The sequence below is a fragment of the Kalmanozyma brasiliensis genome, assembly GCF_000497045.1.
Source record: "Kalmanozyma brasiliensis GHG001 unplaced genomic scaffold PSEUBRA_SCAF7, whole genome shotgun sequence".
Lineage (NCBI taxonomy): Eukaryota > Fungi > Basidiomycota > Ustilaginomycetes > Ustilaginales > Kalmanozyma > Kalmanozyma brasiliensis.
In genome coordinates this window covers 407,496-426,212 of record NW_015961990.1, presented here as the reverse complement: position 1 = coordinate 426,212, position 18,717 = coordinate 407,496, and the positions used below count along the sequence as shown (strand labels likewise).

The following is an 18,717-nucleotide window of genomic DNA, read 5'->3' as shown; positions in this document are numbered from 1 at the left end:
AATCATACACTGTCACAACATCGCACACATGAAGGCTGTCTGAGAATGCAAAGTATGGTATTGAAAGGCCTGCGACAAACGATTCTACTTGACCTTCTTGCTCTTCTTCTCGCCACTCTCGTCGTTGCGCTTTCGCTTCTCTTTCTTGCCCGCGTCGCCCTCGACCGGCGCGATGAAAGCTTTCTGCCTCTCGGCTTCCCTCGTCTCGCGATGTTCCGCTTGCTTCTGCAGCTTCTTCGCCTCTTCCGCCTGCTTCTTCTGTCGCGGCTTGAGGAAGTACTCTCCGCTCTCGAGCTGGAGGTCGATCTTGCTGGGTTGCTGGGGTGGAGGGAAGGGCGTGTAGGTCTTGGGCTTGATCTTCTGCTTGGGCTTCTTCTCCTCTCCTTCCTCTGTGGTGGTGGGTTTCGACTTCTTCTGGTTCTGCTTTCTGAATTTGGGCAGGAAGCGTTCCCAATTCTCCTCGGCCAATTTGGGATCTTTGGCCAGCTCGCGCTTGATCATGAGCTCCTTGATGTGGTAGATCGGATGTACGTTTTTGAGACAGTCGATGACGATGCGTCGCACCTCTTTGAGATTTTTGAACTGACCCATTGCGCTGACTGTGTTTCCTTGCACTAGCACATAGCACCCCGTCAACAGCTCGATCGCTTTCAACGTGCTCCCGTTGGGACCGATGATTCGTTGTCTTCGCTTGACGAATCGCTCCTTGTTGCGCAACAGGTTGCCGATCTTGATCACATCGCACTCCACGCCGTCCTCCAAAATTTTGACCGCTTGCGGGAATGGTACGCTGCGGGAGAGCAGACGGATCATATCGCGCGCCTTGAGGATCACGTATGGGTCGTAGGTCTTACGCGTCGTCTTGACCGTCATACTGCCCTCGACGAGATCGAGTGTGCACGCAATACCGTGCTTATCGAGCGCGGATGTGACATGTCCCCAGACTTCTTTGAGATAGCGTTCGCGGTACTTGGGAAAGAGGGTTGCGAAGGAGGACTCTTCCAGGAAGGGACCTTTGATCTCGTCGGCGGTGAATTTGGGGACGGACCAGTGGTCGATGGTCTCGTCGTCCCACGGCTTGTCTTTGCGGTGCTTTTTGTTCTTGGATACCTCGACGGGTGGCGGGGAGGAGGTCGTTGCGTCGGCCATGATGTGTGTCTCTGCGGGATGGTGGGGATGGGATGACGGTCGAGTTGATGGTGGAGAAGCAAGGCAAGCTAGGGTCCAAAAGCAGGCAACGCCCCTGGGAAAAATTCTAGAAACAGCTCAGCTTCAGAGGCTGGCCGAAATTTTCATCGCCGATACCAACCTCGCAGCTCGAATCGGCCGATACGCCGGGAGTCGGTCCCATGCATGGACCCTCTGCTCGAGAACAACACTTCTTCCTCAACCTCTCTCACCACATCATACATCTAGTCAAGCTGGAGTCTGTTTCCAGATACGACGATCTCAACATGTCGACAACACCCTCGCCGTCCAAACGGCCGCGCATACCCACCTCATCGGCCGCAGCCTCGGCCACCGGCTCGCCCTTCACTGTTCCTCCTCGAGGCCCCAAGTCCGTCGGCCCCACTGGCGCGTCCGCTCTCTCCAATGGCGCCATGGTCGGCCTCGGCATGAGCCCCGCGGACACCTTCTCCCCCGCTCCAGGCACTGTCGACACATACGGCATGTCAGGCTTCACGCCCTACTCCACCACCTCGCCCGCCTACGCTGCGGGTGGACCGGCCGGCTCCGCCGCATCACCCCTAAGCACTGCACTCGCACACGGCAGTCGCATTCTATCCAGCATCCAGCCCGCTACACCCTTCTATGCTGCTGGCGGACCAACACCCCTGCTACCCGGAAGCAGGTTTACACCGAACCTCGCACAGCAGGGACAAGCGAGACAGCAACCATCCACCCCACAACAGGGCTCACCAGAACATCTCAGGCTGGCACTGCAACATCTGCAAACGACGCTGCTGGCGAGATTGGAGAGCGAGACCGAGGCGTTCTTCGATGCGGCGGATTCGGCGGCGGCGGTAGGGGCGGATGCGAGGGTCGTTGCAGGGAAAGCGAAGGCGGCGACGGGGGCGATGGAGGATGTGCTGGTGTTTTTGGAGAAGAATGGGTTGGCGAGTTTGCCGCTCCTGCCATTGCCAGACGGTGCTGGTGAGGAGGGTGGAGGTGCGACGGAGGCGACAGCGACGACAGAGGGTGCGTCAATAGCGCAGCCAGACGCTGCATCGGCTACTGCGGCGACCACAACGGTCACCAAAGAGGGCCAGACAGATCCGACTTCGATAGCGACAACATCGACAGCGTCCGCAGATGCAGCGGCGCAAGGTGCAGGAGATGCAGCTTCGGATCTGACCTCGCAGATCGAGGCCTTGCAGCAACAGGCGAGAGAGCTGTTCGATCGACGCCAGAGGTTGAAGGAGTCGGCGTCGATGGTAGGCGGCATTCTCGACTCATAGACCTCCCTCATCACACCATCATTCATCGTCACACAGAAGAAATGCCTGCAATGGGTCACCCGATTCGAAAAGAAGCTACAAATACAAAAGTGTGCCCACTACGCATACTGCTCGAGATCAAGCGTGAGACTGCTACTCGAGTTGACGTCCTGATCGCGGTAGATGCCGACGAGGCTCTGGCTCCTCTCGTACAGCGACGCCTTGAGCGAGATGACGATGAACTGGAACTGATCGCTCGCGTGGTCGCGGATGTAGTTGCTCACCTTGGCGACGTTCTGCGAGTCGAGCGCTGCGTCGACTTCGTCCAGCACGAAGAAGGGCGCTGGTTGGAAGCTGTGGATCGCAAACAGCAGGGCGAGGGCTGCCATGGTCTTTTCTCCGCCAGAGAGCGCGGTGATGTCGCGGAAGCGCTTCATGGGCGGGACGACCGAGTAGGTGATACCGCCCAGGTAGGGCTCCTCGGTGTTCTCGATGGACAGATACGCGGAGCCGCCCATGGGAGCCGCCTTGCTGCGAGAGAGATCCTTGTAGGTGGGGTCGATCATCTTCGAAATGTGGTTGAAGGCCGAGTTGAACAGGTCACATCGACGTTTCTTGATGCGGTTGAACTCGTCCCGTGCGTCCTTGGCCTGCCGACGAGAGCGATCGAACTCCTTCTCGGTCTCAGCGAGCTTGGCTTCCGTGTCGTCGAGACGCTCGACGGCCTTCATGTTGGGCGACATCTTTTCGATCTCGGCCGTGATGCTCTCGATGCGGGTCTGGAGCTCGTTGCCCATCGAGGCGCCGCCGTCCTCCTTGGCTTCGTCATCGAGGCCGCTGAAGTCGACCTGGATGCCAAAGTCGGGAACGGATAGGGGCTTCTGCGTGTTGTCGTCGTCGTCGACGTCCATTGGAGCTTCGACATCGATAGTCTCCTCGAGGCCGACCTTGGCAAGCGAACCTTTGAGCAATGGCAGTGTGATCTCCTCGAGTCGACATCGACGGTAGATTGACGCTCGCTCCGATCCGAGACGCTCGATCTCGTCATTGCGCCCGGCGATCTCCTTCGACAATTGGTCGAGAATGCGCGTCGCCTTTGCCAGTTCAGCGCGCTTTTCCTCCAGCGTCGCCTTCTTGGCTTCGTTCTGCGTTTGAAGCTCGGATCGCTGGGACTGCATCTCGGTGATCTCCTCGAGCATGCCGTCCAGCTCGTCCTGCTTGCCCTTCTTCTGCGCTTGCAATGCCTGCAGCTTCTCGCCTTCGCGCTTGATTGCATTGCGAAGTGTCTCGAGACGATCCTGCGTGTTCTCGATCTGCTGGCGCTCAAAGTTCGCCTGGTGGTTGAGACGGGCGAGTTGCGACTCGAACTGCAGCTTAGCATCGCTTTGACGCTCCATGAGGCGAACTTGGCGCTCTTCGTACTCTCGGATGTGGGCCACACCGATGCGACGGCAGAAGGCGACAAAGATGCGGTCCTCTTCGCGGTTGACGACCGTTTCCAGCGCCGACATCTTGCGCTGTAGCTTCTCCAGCTCCGTCTTGGCGCTGCGCAGCTTGGGCTGGATCTCTTTCACCTGCTTGTCGATATTCTTGAGCTCGTCGCGGATGCCGGAGAGTCGTGTTGTCAGAGCAGCAAGCTCGTCTTGTGCCGACCTGAGGTCGGCCTCGAGACGGGTGATCTTGGCGATCATCTCGTCATCGCTGACAAAGGCGCGCTTCTCCTTCTGCAGCTCCTTGAGCTCGGCGAGGCACTTGTCGCGCTGGGTGGTGAGACCCTGCACTTCTCGCTCCTCCCAACGCTTGCCTCCCGTGGAGCTAGATTGACCACCCGTCATGAGACCGCTCTTGTGGATGACGGTGCCCTCGAGGGTGACAGCTTTGGCCTCGACCTTCTTCTCATAGACGACCGATCGGGCAATGTCGATCGTGTCGCAGACAAGCGCGTTGCCGCAGGCATGGTGGATGGCTCGTTCGATGGAAGCGTCGAACTGGATAACGTCGACAGCCAGACGAGCACCTCGAGCAATGCTTCGCAGGCGATCGTTGATGGGACTCGCCTGAATGCGGTCGAGCGGCAAGAAGTTGGCCTGACCAGCCCGAGTGTTGCGCAGGTACTCGATGCAGTCGATGGCGGTCTTTTCCTGGTCGACGACAATAGCGTCGGTGTTGCGTCCTAGTACGGTCGAGATGGCGAGGTCGTACTTGCGCTGCACTGGTTTGCAGAGATCCACGACTCGGCCGCGAACACCGGGAAAGACGCGCTGAAGCTTAGCGACGGTCTCCTTCATTGCTGCTTCGCGTTCCGCCTCTTTAGTGTCGTTGCCGGCCTGCAGAAGCTTGTTGTAGGCCACTTGGAGGAGATCGTTGAGTTTGGTCTCTCGCTGATTGATGGCAGTCTGCTTTGCTTGTGTCGCGGTGAGCTCATCTCGCGCGGCTTTCAAGTCGGAGTCGATCTGGTTGCGCTTGGCTTCGAGGGACGAGTGTCGTTCTGAGAGGGTCGACTCCTCGTCGTTCAGCTTGTCTTTCTGCTTGCTGAACTGCTCTGTCTTGTCTTCAAAGTCCTTGACGGCGTCGGTCTTGATTCTGGATTCACGCTTGAGTCCATCGAGCTCCTGACGCTCTGCGACCGCCTCGAGATTAGCTTGCGCCTTGAGGTTGTGGTACTCGCCCAAGTCGGCCTCGCTGAGTGTGAGACCAGCCGACTCGAGGGCGCGCTGCTGCTCTTCGGCAGCACGATCTGCTGCTCGCTGGACGGTCGCTCGATCACGCTCGAGCTTGGCGAGATTTGCCTGCTGCTTCTCGAGATCGCGCTCGACCTGTTCTGTCATTCGAGCACCGTTGTCAAGCCTCTTGCGCGAAATGGCAATCTTCTCTTCATAGGCGTCCAACGTCGGGCGCAGGTCCTCGACGTCGCGATGCTTTCGCTTGATCGACTTTTCGACCTGGAGAATCTCGGTTTGTGTCTGACCCTGATCCCGCCTTGCGCGGTTGAGAGCATCTTCGGCCTTCTTGTGTTCGGTGCGCAAGGGACGCATGTTCTTTGCTTGTGTCTTGATAAAGTCGGTGCTGAGCTCGATATCGTCATTGATGTGGAAGAGACGCCAGAGGACGTGGTTGAGAATGTGCTGGACGCGGTCCTGCTGGAGACGCTCGAACTTTTCGGCTTCGCTCTTCTGTTCACGGAACTGCTTGAGCTCCGAGTTGATGCCTCTGCGCTTGTTGAAGTTGAAGGTCGAGTTGTCAGTGGCGCGTTCCTGAGCCTCCTTTGCTCGCTCGTATTCGTCTTTGAGCTCGAGCGAGCCGCTGATCTGGTCAATGAGTCGGCTCAGCTCCTTGGCTCCCTGAGAAGCGACGGCCTCGACGTCGCCCTGGAAGACGAGGAAGTTCTTTGCCTTTACGAGGATATTGAACTGCTCGAGCTTTGCGTTGTACTGTGCGTATTGGATGGCTCGACCATTGTATCTGTATTCGCTGGAACCCGAGATGGTGATGGAACGCTGGAAGCGGTGTTCGTAGCCTTTTGCGTCGATGTAGACGGCGGTGACGCTGGCCTTGGTTGCTGTGCCCTCGCCCTGGTCGTCTTCATCGGACTCTGAAGCGTCGTCGTCATCTGCTGGACTGTCGCTGGCTCTGCCCATCTTGCGACCTCGAAAGATGAGATCTTTGAGCTGGCTCGATCGAAGCTGTGCGGAGCGGACGCCAAGCACGAAAGAGATGGCGTCCATGAGATTGGACTTGCCGCTACCATTGGGACCGATGACTGCGGTGAAGGCATGGAAGGGACCGACGACCTGGTGGCCGCGGTATGACTTGAAGTTGTCGATTTCGAGGTGATGGAGAGGCATTTTGAAGGCGAGTCTAGAAGAAGGGCCAAGGCCCTCTAAGGAAGGTGAAGTTCGGTATGAGTCCTAAGTCGGGAGTTGCGAAGTGAGAAAGGAATGTTGTCTTGAAGCCGTGATAGGAGTGGATGGCGAGCTGGAAAGGTGGCTGGGCAAGGTAGCATCAAAGGGGGCAAAGAAGGATGAGCTCGAGACATGTGCGTTGCTGTTCTTCTCCGCACCGAGCGCGAGAGGCGAGAGCGAGCAGAAGAGTCCAACATCAAATTTCCAGAGCCAAGACGCGACTGCGCTCTTTCCAAGCCTCAACCCAACTCAGCAGCACGCACCTGAGCCCTAATCAACGCGTCCGTCTGGGACGCGCGCCTCTCTTTGCTGCGCAGGGTCGCTCGCAGAGAGACAGCCTGACTGACACGCGTGCTCAAAAAATTGGGCCAAAAGCCTCCACAACTCAGCGCAGCGTCTCAAGCGCTGAACCCTGAGCCTGCTCGCTACGCCAGGTGAGCTCGTCGACTGAGCCAAAAAAGTTGCGTTCTTCCAGCACCATTTCGCATTGGCCAACGCCGAGACACACTGCAGCCTCTTAGCAGTCGAACCTCCCTTCCGCGAACACATCCTTGCCATTGCTACGTCACTCCCCTAAGGTGCTGGCTGGGACCATATCCCGATCGCCAGCGTTTTCCTCAACTTCCGACCACCATGCAGGCGTGATTGTCTCGTCATATACCCAAAGCAACCTCTTGGCAGGAGCATCGGCGCTTTCAGCTGATCCGGCAACTGTCATGCCGACGTCGGCGGCCGCAATGCGCAGGTCATCGCCGGCTTCTCCATCAAGGCGGCATAAGCGCAAAGTTTCCGAGCTCGGTGATGCTGCTGGTCCGTCTTCGGCCGTAGGACGCAGCAGAACCACATCCGGGAGCCCTTTCCAGTCCGATTACGCCCCATCCAGTGCCACGTCCTCTCCGATCAAACGTCAGTCTATAGCCTCGCCATCACGTCGCAACAGTCGCCAGACGCGCACGTTCCAGATAGCAGAAGAGTACGACCCAGATCAAGACGCTCCATATGACGAAGATCTCGACGCCGATGGCGAGTTCGACGAAGAATTCGTCGAAGAAGACGCCGCAGGGCCGAGCGGCAGCGGTGATCTGGGGCCTCGCGACCAGGGTTCAGCGAACGATACGCCTCAAGCATCCACCGCGACAGCGACACCGGCGAGGCAGTCGGCGCGGCCAAAACGAAGCAATGCACCAAATGTCTCCTACTACGACTTACAGCCGTTACCAGGCGCTTCGGACGAGGAGCAAGAAGAGGTCGTCACACCGTCCATGAGGCGACGAAATAAGGCTAACAAGCTACCACCTACGTCAGACGTTGAAGCTGAACTGGCTGATGTTGTCGAAGAGCCCGCAGCTGCCACGGCGAGATCCAGCACTAAGGACATCAACACACCATCTGCTTCCAGACCTTCGGCAAAGGCTCCGCGGCAACCCACACAGACCGAGTCGATCGAGGCAAAGAAGCGCAGCGTTGCCAGGTCTGAAGAGCCGGAACTGTCAGAGGAGGCCAAACAGCAGGCCAAAGCCGAGAAAGAGGCACATGATCTGCAGACTCGGTGGACCGAAGAGTACTTTGAGATCGTGGAGCAGCTACCATTGGAACTACATCGCACCTTCGCGTTGATGCGAGAGCTCGAGGGTCAGATGCAGGCACGCACAGGTACAATGGTCGCCAACATGACCGCCTATCGCGACGCAAGAACGGAGATGCAGAAGCTCATCGACAATCCTCACAAACGCATCATCTCGCAGGACGGTCAAGAGGGGCGCAAAAGTGTGAGGGGAAGCAGCGAGGATGAGGCCGAGAACCTGCTTGGCGGGTCGCAGGGCGAGCCAGTCGATGGAGAGCGAGCGGTAATCGAAGAAGACACGGACCCGGAAGCCGACGACGATTTGGACGCGGCGACGCTTCTTGACAAGGACGCTCGACGCGAACTGCTGCGCTCTATCTCGCTGGCAGCCAACGAGTCTGTCAAAGCGGCCGAAGAAAAGATGGGCTTGGCAGCAACGGCCTACAACGGTATCGATCGGCACATTCGTCGCCTCGATGCAGACATTTCGAAACTCGAAAGCAGCATCCTGCTCGGCCTGCGGACCGGCACGGAGGAGTCCAGAGGCGCGAGAGAAGCGCTCGGCTTGCCTGTCGACGATGATGCGATGGCTGAAGCAGCGGAAGGCGGCGAGACAGCAGGCACGGAGGTCAGGACAGAGGCCGAAACTGCAGCGCTGACCAAAGCGGCTGGCGCTGCCAACCGCAGAGGATCGGCGAGTGAGAAGAGGATCACGCGGACAGCGGCCAAGCCCGCCACATCGCCCACAGCTACCGAACAACGAGCAACACGATCTCGCTCTCGTTCCGCCTCTGCTTCTGCCACAGCTGCCGAACGAGCATCTCCAACAGCCGCGCGCGCAACACGTCAAAAGACCTCCTCACCAGCCCCAGCACGATCCAGTCGCAAACGCAAACCACAACCGCTCTCCCCCCAAAAAGGCGGTCGGCGATCCGTCGTCACCACCACACCCACCGTCATCTCGCCCACCACCCAACTTCCGCGCGACCTGGCCACGCTCATGGGCCCGGACGTGTCCGACATGCCCATCGACCCGACCGAACCCACCTACTGCTACTGCGGCCAGGTGTCGTACGACGAGATGGTGGCGTGCGACAACGACGATTGCACCATCGAGTGGTTCCACTACGCGTGTGTCGGGTTGACCAGGCAGCCCAAGAAGGAGTGGTTCTGTCGTTTTTGCGCGCCCAAAGGGTGGAAGGGGGAGGGTATGGAGGTGCCATCCAATGCGATACATAAGCCGCCTGGATGGAAGAAGGCCACCGCGACCAAGTGATCACCTTCACAAATCCTCAGTTCACTTCTTTTTGCAGAGCTCAATCTCATCACGCTCGAGCAAACTGCTCCGTCTCATGTCTGTGAAAAAACTGCAATGCATTGTCTTGAGCAGCAAACCTACTCGTCCATCGTCTCCTCCGCACCACCCTCCACCCCTTCCTTCGCCCGAACACTCGGCGCATCCTCCTCGACACTGGCAATGCCCGCCATCTCGGCCAACCCATCGATGATCCGCTCGCAGCTATCCACATGCCACTCGGCCAGCGTCTTGCGGTTGTTCGGCCCGATCATGGTCGTATAGATCCCACTCCGGGTCAGCTTCAACTTCTTCGGACTGCCCACGGGCGAGTTGCTCTTGAGCGGCGTCGGGGGGCTGATAATCAGACTCTGATCCTTGGGTGTCTCCCTGGGCGGAGCGAGACTCTTACTCGGGTTCTCCACGTGCGCCTCCTGCTCTGGGGAGGAGGGGGCGAGGTTGAACAGCGTCCGGAACATGTCTTCGTCCGTCTTGTCGTCTCCTGCGCAAAAAACGAATTCGGCATCCGGATGATCGTACAGAATCCGCTTAACGATCTCCCCCTTGTTAATCGCCAGGGGTCGAACCTCCAGATTCTTCTTCCCCACCAACACTTCGATGGCCAACTTGTTCTGGCTCGTCAAATTCTCCAGGTGCGCCTGACACTCTTTTGCCTGGAAAGAGCCGAAATCCGGATCGGCAGCTCGATAATGCCATGTGATGGCGGACTTCTTCATCTCGATAAAGCTACCCGCCGTACGCTCGGTGTAGTACTCGAAGACGGAGCGGATGTCCTTCATCCACGTCATATCGAGCGCTTCTGTCAAATTGCGGTACTCGTCCTGACCGGGTTCTTTGACGAATCCGCCGTGTTCTGCGGAAAAGCCGATTTGACGGAATTGGCCGAGATGCTTGCTGAGGAAGCCGCCGTCTCGACCCGAGATGATGTAGATCACGTTGCGCGGATCGGCGGAGAGCACCTCGAGCGCTTTGAGCAGTCGGTCGGAAGGTAGGGCCATCTCGGGTACTTTGACAATGGGGGTCAGCGTGCCATCGTAGTCGAGGAGGAGAAGGCGTTTGCCGGCGGCGGCGTGCTTGGCCACCATCTCTTTGCGGTCCAAGGGTGGGGTTAGGTGCGCGGAATGCTCGTTGTGAAGGCGGGTGAGAAGCTGTTTGACGAGTCCAGCGGCCCAGGTGTGGGAGGTATGCATCACCACTTGGTGGTACAGCTGATCGTGTCGCGCTCGCTTCTCCTCGTCTGTGAGGCGCAGCGCATAGTCGATGGCTTTGGCCACACCAAAGATGTTCCACGGGTTGACCTGGATGGCGGATCGCATTCGACCCGCCGTTCCCGTGAACTCGGAGAGAATGAGCGGACTCTTGTTGAACCGGTTCTGGCAGATGATGTATTCCATCGACGTGGTGTTCATGCCATCGCGGACCGAGGTGATGAGCGCCAGGTCGGCCACGCTGAGGAGCGCAAAGTACTCATCCCGGTCGATGATCTGGTGGTAGTGGTGCACGGGCGTGAAACTGAGCGAGCCAAACTCGCCATTGATGTGCGAGACCAGCTCGGACACCTGGCGCTCGAGCTTGGGCGAGTCGTTCAGCGCAGGCGCCGTCACCTGGATGAGCACCACCTTGTTGCGCCACTCCGGATACTCAGCGAGGAACTTGTGGAACGCCTGCAGCTTCTGGACCACGCCGCGGACCACGTCGAGCTTGTCCCGTCCGACGAGGATCTTCTTGCCCTTGTACATCTCGCGAATCGCCTCGATCTTGGGAAGGACGCCTTCGGACGAGCTGTCCTTGGCGATCTTGACCGAGTCGATGCCGATCGGGTTGTAGGTGATGTTAGTGACGTGGCCGTTGGAGGACTCGACGGCATTGGAAGACGCCTCGTAGCCGCAGACGCGGATGCACGACGACAGGAAGTGGCGCGAGTAGCTGAACGCCTGAAAGCACGCCAAGTCGGCGCCGAGCATGCCTTCAAGGATCTCCTTACGTTTGGGCAGGCAGCGGAACACCTCGCTACTGGGGAAGGGGGCGTGAACAAAGAGGCCGATCGTAGCATCGGGCACGAGCTTGCGCAGCATGAGCGGCACGAGCAAGAGATGGTAGTCGTGGATCCAAACGAGGTCACCGGGCTTGTATTCTTCGGCGATGCGCTTGGCAAAGGCCTCGTTGGCGGCGTAGTACGCGTCCCAGCTGTACTCTTCCCAGGCTCGACGTTCCGAGTTGACATCCTGCCAGAGAAGGTAGTGGAAGAGCGGCCAGAGCGTGGCTTTGCAGTAGCCCTCGTAGTGGCCGTGTGCGATGTTGTAGTCGAGCCAGACGGGCACATACTTGATGCCGTGTTCTTCGTCGACCGAGTTCATCGCGGCAGCAGAACGATTGTTGTGTGCAGAAGTGGCGGCGGCGGTTGCAGCCTTGTCATCGCCAGAGATGCCATTGAGGCGCGTAGTAGGATCGCCAGAACCAACAGGCTCGGCACCGTTCATGACGGGAATTGGCACCTTGCCCACGGGTGGCTGGTTGGAAGCTGGATCGATGGGAGCACCTGCGACCGGACCCTGCTGCGTGACCCATGCACTGGCTTGGTCGAGCGAAGCAAGCACCTCTTCGATCTCGCGCTTCTCGTTGTTGGTGGTCTCGGAAGGGTCGTTGCGCTGGTCGTCGCGCGCCTGAGCGGCAAAGCGAACGTCGCCGGGCCATCCGATGAAGGTCTGACGGTGACTGGTGCACAGGCTGCGAATACCGCTGTTGAGAGCAGTATGTCCGCGTCGTGCGGTGAGCACCCACTGAGGAGGCGGCGGCGCGGTAGGAGGCGAGTCGACAAAGGGGCTGTTGGTGTCGCTGACGCTGCCCCACTGCTTCCACGGCTCCTGAACGACGCTGCTGAAGCTTCCACGACTGCTGGGCGCCCACATGGAGCCTCTGCGCGATCCGACAGGTGTGAAACGGTCATCCTCGGAACACTCGCTGGTGTCGTCGACGACCTCTGTCATCATCCATGCCCTTCGTCCAGCGCGGCGTCGGGAGCGTTCTTGGTTCTCTCGGAGTCGTGCTTCGAAGTCCTGACCTTCGAGACCAGTCATGCCGAACCCGGTTGCGAACGAAGATCGGCGTGAGCTAGCGCGGAAGCTGTTCTTGCGCGAAACGATCTCCTGCAAACCAGCTTGACGTTGGAGCTCACGTTGAGCCTCCATCTCGCGCTTTTCAGCCTGTGCTGCTAGTTTGGCCGCCTTTCGTGCTCGAGCGGCGGCCGCCATGGCAGCAACGCTGGCGGTAGCAGCTATCCTTTCTTCACGTTGTCGCTCGAACTCGACCTCTGCCAGCGGACGAATCTCGAAGGGAATGTAGTGGCTAACATGGATGATGCGACCGCTGAGGGGCATCTCGGGGTGCTTTGCGTTGAAGTCGTCTTCGAGATCCTTGACGACTTTGCGCATATCGTCGAGTGTCTCGAATTCGGCTTGCGCCCCCAGGTCACCGGTAGCAGCGGTGCCGAGGCCCATGCCGCCGATGCCATCGGGACGCATCGAGATGAGGTTCTGAGGAGCAAATGGAGCAGGCGATGCGACCACCTTCTCGCCGTTACCAAGGAACGATTGCTGGGCTGCACTGTTGCTGGCAGTCTGGTCCGAGGTGGACTTAGAGATGGAAAGAGATGCCGAGATGATGCCCTTTTCGGCCTTTTCGCTTTCGCGTTGAAGTTGGCTGCTTGAAGCTTGGTCTGAAGGCTGAGCACGAGGCGAGTCAGCTTCACCGTTGAGAGTCGTCTTCGCTGGCGCGGCGCTCTTGAAGTAGTCAACACTTGGTGGCTGCGACGAAGGATCAGCGGGTGAGGATGAGGAGAGAGAGGACGATGCGCCTGCGAGGGTATTGCTCGTGATGTCGGAGGAAGAGTGAGCCGCAGTCTGATCCAGAGATGCCGACCCAGTAGACGTGTTGGGATTGGTGGGCTCGAAGGTGGGCGGCTCTTCGGCAAAGACGCCAGGAGTGAGAGAGCCACGACGTTCGAGAGATGATGGTGGTGGAGGGACAGAGAGGGAAGATTGAGGGCTGGCGCGCTTGGCGGGAACGCTGTTGTTGCGCGCAGCGCCTGCACTTGCGCTCGAATCGGCCGTCATGATTAAGCTTAGCGGGAAGGTTTCAAGCTTGAGTGTTTCACTGCGCAGAGATTGTGCGAAACCAAGTCTATCAGTCTGACCGAGAAAGTGCTGGAACGATTCAGACTGCAGAGCAGCGCAGACTGAGCCGATCTGTCGCTGATCGATTCGACGGCGCAAGATGCGAAAGCTTTGCGCAGGCTCGCGAGTGGAGTGTGGGAATGCTGAAAGCGTGAAAGGTCGTTTGTGGCGCAGGAAAGGTGTTGATCACAAAGCTTTGCAGCGAGGTCGAGTGATTTGCAGCCGCCAGCCAGCCACCTTGCGTCGATTTTGCCGCCCAATCAGTCAGCGTGTGATTGATGTGCAGATGAAAGCGTAGAGCTGATTGCAGTCACGTCAGACTCGATGCGAGACCTGGTCGTTGGATGAGATGGTGTCGAGCTTTGCACTGGGAGTGGCTCTGCGCGAAAGGTTGATGCTGAAGCCGGTGATCGTAAGGCACAACCACCTCGGATCCCAGATAAAGCTGCCCGGGGTTGGGGTCGCAATCGCAATCTTGACTGCCGAAAGAGCTTGCTCGAAATTTCGCGTGTGCGTGTGTCTGTGCAGCGAGAAGAGTCAGCAGCGTCACACCGCTTGGGTCGATCCGGATTCGAAAATAAGCCACACAAGAAGAAGGGCCGAGCGCGGGTGGAGATTCGGACGCCAAGAAAACACACCGGCTGTCATCTCGTACCGGCCTGACATGTGGAATCACCGAAAAACCGGCAGCGAGAGGTTTGACATTGCGGAGCTTGACATTCGCTTCTTCGCGCTGTTGGTCTGAGCGTGGTGTTGTTCTCCCCTCTCCCTTCACTATACCGTTCTGTCCCATAGCAATTCTTCGTTACCACATCGCTTCTGAAGTAGGAGCCGAGGCAGCAGGGATGCAAGCGTCGACATCGACAGCGACGGCCATCGTCGCGGCAGCCCAAGATGCTTCGTCGCCCACCACACGCAGGGCACCGCAGGAAGCACCGGCCTCATCTTCACCCCTGCCTTCCTCTACCGCAAACCTCGCGCACTTTCTCGAACCATCCTTCGACGCCACCGCCTACGTCGCCTCTCTTCTGCACACTACCGCTTCCGCACCTGCGACAACAGCACATCCGACATTAAGTTCACCAACAGCGCGTAAAGCATCCCTGTCGCCCACTAACCCCACCGTCGCCTCTTCTCAGAAACCGAAGAGCCAGGCGCAAGAGGAAGTCGACCTCTCCCTCACCATCTCCCGGCTCAATCTGGCGATCGAAGAGCTGGATCGGAGCATCTCGCTCCAAGTGGACGCGCATGCGCCGGCGCTGCTGCGGCGCACGGCGGGGCTGGCGAGCATGCAGGCGGGCGTCGCGGAGACGAGTCAGGGTGTGAGCAGTTTGGATGAGCAGCTGGTGGGGCTGAGAGGGCGGGTGCATGAGCCATTTCAGAGGCTGGTGGGGCTGCAGAGGGAACTGAGGGTGGTCGATGGGGCGAGTGGGTTGGTGAGGCGGGCGAGGGGGGTCGTGGGGCTGGCGAGGCGGTTGGAGGTGCAGATGGAGGTGGTGTTCGGCAAAGGTGAGAAGAGGGATGGAGAGGGGGAGGACGCGGCGGTGGGACAGGTGCATGGGCGGGATCTGGCGCGGGCTGCATCGCTTGTCGCAGAGATCACCTCTCTCCTTGACGCAGAGCCGAAGCCTTCAACATCACAACCAGAGGACGCCGGGAGTGCCTCACTGCACGACCTCAAACTCATCCAAGACCTCCTCCCCACCATCACCACCGCGCGCAAAACAATCGTCGACTACATGGAGGACATGATCGTCCGTGGCCTTCGCGACCTCTCGCCGCTCATGCTCGGCTCTTCCCTCCAGACGGCCTTCAACCTTCGCATCCTACCCACACTCGTCCAGGACCTGCTCAACGACCTCACCCAAGTGGTCCGCGAACGCACCGCCGCAGCGTTCGACCTCGACATCCTCTCGCGTCAACTGCAACTTCCGCTACCCACACTCGATGCTCCGGCACCCACCTACTCGACCTACCGCAGCGGCCGTCGCAGCATCGGCAACACCGAAGACGAGCTCAAGCAGCAGCATCACCACCAGCAGCAGGTGTGGTCCGAGGCGGTGTGGAAGAAGCTCGAGTCGCTGATCGTCACCGAGATGGGCGCGGTGTGCAGTAAGGTCTATCTGCTGGAAAAGGTGTTGAAGCTCAAAAGCGATGGTGAGACGGGCGTCAACTTTCTGGGTGCAGCGCTGGAGGTGTTGGGGGACAAGCCGAGTCATACGTTCTGGATGACGTTCGCGCAGAGTCTGAGGGAGCAGGTGACGCTGGCGACGGGCAAGTCGGCCTGGTTGGCGCAGCTGTTGAGTGGCGGCGTCAGGGCGGGCGAAGGGTATCCAAAGTTCATACGGCTCTTTCAGGAGTTCTTCGCCAAGATCTCGCTGTACACGGATGTACAGTATACGACGACGCATCAGAGCGCCGAGACGGTGATCTTGCTCAAGAGCTTGGGTGGGCTCGAAACGGCCTATGTGGAAAAGAGCACAGGGCGCATTGCCGAGATCTTGTCGCAAGTCGCGTCGCCGTCGGGCGGGAGAAGGCCGTCCGTCGGCGAAGAGGAGGCCGGGACAGTAGTTCGATCCATCACCAACGTCTTGGACACGACACGGTTCGATCCGCTGCTCGAGCGAGCTGTCGTCGCGCGGTGTTCAGCGTTGATCGACCACTTCGTATCACGGCTGGACTCGCTGACAGCAAAAGACGACTCGGCATGGACACTCACCGGCGACGCAGGCAGTCCGACCCAGGCACAGATGTGGAACGCCAGCCTGGTTCAATTCGCCTACACTTTGTCGCAAGGTCTGCTCAGCCTGGCGGCGGATCAAGACGGCTCCGCAGCAAACGCACCGTCGTTTGCCTCAACGCGACTCGCAACCTCTGCATCCTCCATCCAGAACGCGACTCGCACAACGCTGCTCGACCCTTTGTTGTCGCACATCAACACCTCTCTCAGCTCGACGATGGCCAAGATGCACGTCCAGCTCGCATCCGCCAACGCTTCTGCCGAGAAGAAACGCGGCGTGTCGATCGACTCGACCACCGGAGCTTCGGGGTACGCCACGTCGATCTGTGAAACGCTCTCCTACCTGCGCGATGAATTGCTGCCGCTCTACCTGTCGGCGCTGCGTTCTGCGATTGCAGGGAGAATCGCGCGGTGGGTCGTGGAGCTATTCTGCCTGCATGCGTCGGTGGTTGCGTTGCCGTTGGCCGAGGGAGGGGAAAGGGTGAAGCTGCGCCTGGCGACGGATATGACCGAGTTCGAATTTGCGCTGACGCAGTTGGTGGGTGACCATTTCGTGGCTCGAACGTCGGTGTCGGCGTCGGCGTGGATTGTGGAGGAAAAGGGACTTGTGGGACAGGGAGACTGGATGAGGACGACCAAGGCGTTCCGTCGGCTGCTGTTCCTGTCGTTAGACGAAGTGGAGCAGGAAACAAAAGGGCAAGCATTGGGGCTGCCGAGCTTGCTTGTGGTTCTGCATCTCTTCTCGCGGCAGTCGGAGGTGCTGGATGGTGTGCTGCGGGAAACGCTGGCCATCGCAGTTGTTGGGAAGAAGGGCAAGGCTCAGAATGTCAGGTCTGACTTTGTGGGCTGGGTTCGATCGACGTCGCAATCAGAGGTGTCGGGGACGATCACGGAGGCGTTGCCGGACGACGCAGGATTGGACGAAACAACAGATCGAATCGTCCGCTCGCTCTTAGCTCAGTCTTGATCGCATTTCACCTTGTCACACTTCGCACGCACCGTCACATCAGCATCAATGTCAAGCATCTATGGCATGACCTCGCACACAGTCACATGCACACACGCACGTCGTCTCGCACCATCGATCTGCTCAGCATGATTGCTCGCCCTCTAGGCATCCAAATGAAACTGCAAAATCTCCACCCCGGCCTCCTTGAAGATCCCTTTAGTTCTTTGGTCCATCCCATACTCCAACTGGTACACGACCCTCCTGATCCCCATTTGAACAATCTTGACTGCGCACCGCAAACACGGGCAGGTATTGCAATACATCGTCGCACCTTCGCTTGCAATCTTCCCCCTTCCCGCTTCGAGGAGGGCGTTTTCCTCGGCGTGGAGGCAGAGGCACTCTTCGAGGTTCTGACCGCATCCATTCCCCTGTGAGGTGGAAGCTAAAGTGTTGTTGCAACGGGCACAGCCGCCCTGGTTGCAATTGCGAAGGCCGGAGGGGGTACCGTTGTAGCCCGTGGCGAGGATTCGGTTGGTAGCAACGAGAACGGCGCCGACCCGTCGCTTCATGCAGTTGCTCCGGAGCGAGGCCAGGTTGCAGAGCTTGAGGAAATAGGTGTCCCAACCCGGACGGAGACGTTCGTTGGAGGGGAGATCGAGCGTTCGAAGTCCTTCGTAGAGGAGGTCCAGGTTGGGATGCGTGTTGTTGATGCTGAGGTGAGTGTACCGCCGCAAGGCCGTGAGGCCGGAGACGGGGTTGGAGGGGAAGGGGGAGAGTGAGATCGAGGCAATGTTGTCGACGATACCGTTGCCACCGACGATCGAACTGGAGGATTTGGAGGATAGCATGGGTCGAGATGTGAGGCCGTCGGGAGACGAGCCAGAGCCGTAGAGCACCGAATCGTCCAATCGCACAAAGTCTTCCAGGCCGATGGGGCCATGTTTGGATGAGTAGCGCTCCCACCGCATCAGCAGAGGCCCTGCAACTTCGACGCACAGGAAGAAGGGACGTTTGATGAAGGCGTCCAGATCTGAAAAGGTGGTCAGGTCCAGAGTTACGAAGCGGTCGTTCCAGCGATCCGTGACGTAGTCGAGCATCGTCTTGCTGTTGGGCAGCTGGATGGTGGACTCCGCCAAACTTGCGCCCTGCGAGCCGACAAACGCGTGAAGAGAGTCCTTCGGCGTGGCATGTGAGCTGCCGATATCGCTTGGATCCTTCGAGGTCGATTTGGAGTCTGCTAGCGGGGCGTGTGATGAGCCGGCAATCGAACCTTGACCATCGCTCGAACCCAGCGTGATCAGCCTGAAGCCATGTTCCTGGGCCAAGAACTGGGCAACGGAAGCTTTGCCTGCGCCTGGCGGCCCGATGAGTGCGATCAACATCCTTTCTGCGACACTTGGCGGTGGACTGGAGATAATGTGTTGGTGAAGCACAGTGATGATGATGGTGTTGGTCTTTGCGTCAGATTTTCTTTGCAGACACGTCTCAGCAGGGTTCCAGGGTTCAATTTACGCGTTGCCGTTGGCCCGGTCGCGATCCGGCCTGGGAAGCAACACCCTCAGCATTCCATAGCCAGTTTGAGCTCACACGACACATGGACCACTCATCCACACGAAACATCGAAATGCAATTCCGCA

At 58.9% G+C, this 18,717-nt stretch overlaps 7 protein-coding genes across 7 annotated transcripts; 3 read left to right on the top strand and 4 right to left on the bottom strand.

Moving 5' to 3' along the window:
- Window positions 1-84: 84 nt before the first annotated feature.
- Window positions 85-1,149, bottom strand: PSEUBRA_005822 (K Homology domain, type 1; the record flags this gene model as incomplete). Its single annotated transcript, XM_016439217.1, has 1 exon — window positions 85-1,149. One exon carries the CDS (start codon window positions 1,147-1,149, stop codon window positions 85-87), a length of 1,065 nt encoding a protein of 354 aa, XP_016290005.1.
- A 305-nt stretch (window positions 1,150-1,454) lies between these two features.
- Window positions 1,455-2,459, top strand: PSEUBRA_005821 (uncharacterized protein; the record flags this gene model as incomplete). The annotated part of the gene is made up of 1 exon (XM_016439236.1): window positions 1,455-2,459. The coding sequence occupies one exon, from the start codon at window positions 1,455-1,457 to the stop codon at window positions 2,457-2,459; it is 1,005 nt and encodes a 334-aa protein (XP_016290004.1).
- Window positions 2,460-2,557: 98 nt separating this feature from the next.
- On the bottom strand, window positions 2,558-6,283 carry PSEUBRA_005820 (RecF/RecN/SMC, N-terminal; the record flags this gene model as incomplete). The annotated part of the gene is made up of 1 exon (XM_016439216.1): window positions 2,558-6,283. The coding sequence occupies one exon, from the start codon at window positions 6,281-6,283 to the stop codon at window positions 2,558-2,560; it is 3,726 nt and encodes a 1,241-aa protein (XP_016290003.1).
- A 773-nt stretch (window positions 6,284-7,056) lies between these two features.
- Window positions 7,057-9,180, top strand: PSEUBRA_005819 (Inhibitor of growth protein, N-terminal; the record flags this gene model as incomplete). The annotated part of the gene is made up of 1 exon (XM_016439243.2): window positions 7,057-9,180. The coding sequence occupies one exon, from the start codon at window positions 7,057-7,059 to the stop codon at window positions 9,178-9,180; it is 2,124 nt and encodes a 707-aa protein (XP_016290002.2).
- Window positions 9,181-9,299: 119 nt separating this feature from the next.
- On the bottom strand, window positions 9,300-13,331 carry PSEUBRA_005818 (Glycosyl transferase, family 20; the record flags this gene model as incomplete). Its single annotated transcript, XM_059465621.1, has 1 exon — window positions 9,300-13,331. The coding sequence occupies one exon, from the start codon at window positions 13,329-13,331 to the stop codon at window positions 9,300-9,302; it is 4,032 nt and encodes a 1,343-aa protein (XP_059320355.1).
- A 905-nt stretch (window positions 13,332-14,236) lies between these two features.
- On the top strand, window positions 14,237-17,098 carry PSEUBRA_005817 (Conserved oligomeric Golgi complex subunit 5; the record flags this gene model as incomplete). Its single annotated transcript, XM_016439237.2, has 1 exon — window positions 14,237-17,098. One exon carries the CDS (start codon window positions 14,237-14,239, stop codon window positions 17,096-17,098), a length of 2,862 nt encoding a protein of 953 aa, XP_016290000.2.
- Window positions 17,099-17,241: 143 nt separating this feature from the next.
- PSEUBRA_005816 (CMP/dCMP deaminase, zinc-binding) lies at window positions 17,242-18,462 on the bottom strand (the record flags this gene model as incomplete). Its single annotated transcript, XM_016439228.1, has 1 exon — window positions 17,242-18,462. The coding sequence occupies one exon, from the start codon at window positions 18,460-18,462 to the stop codon at window positions 17,242-17,244; it is 1,221 nt and encodes a 406-aa protein (XP_016289999.1).
- Window positions 18,463-18,717: the final 255 nt, after the last annotated feature.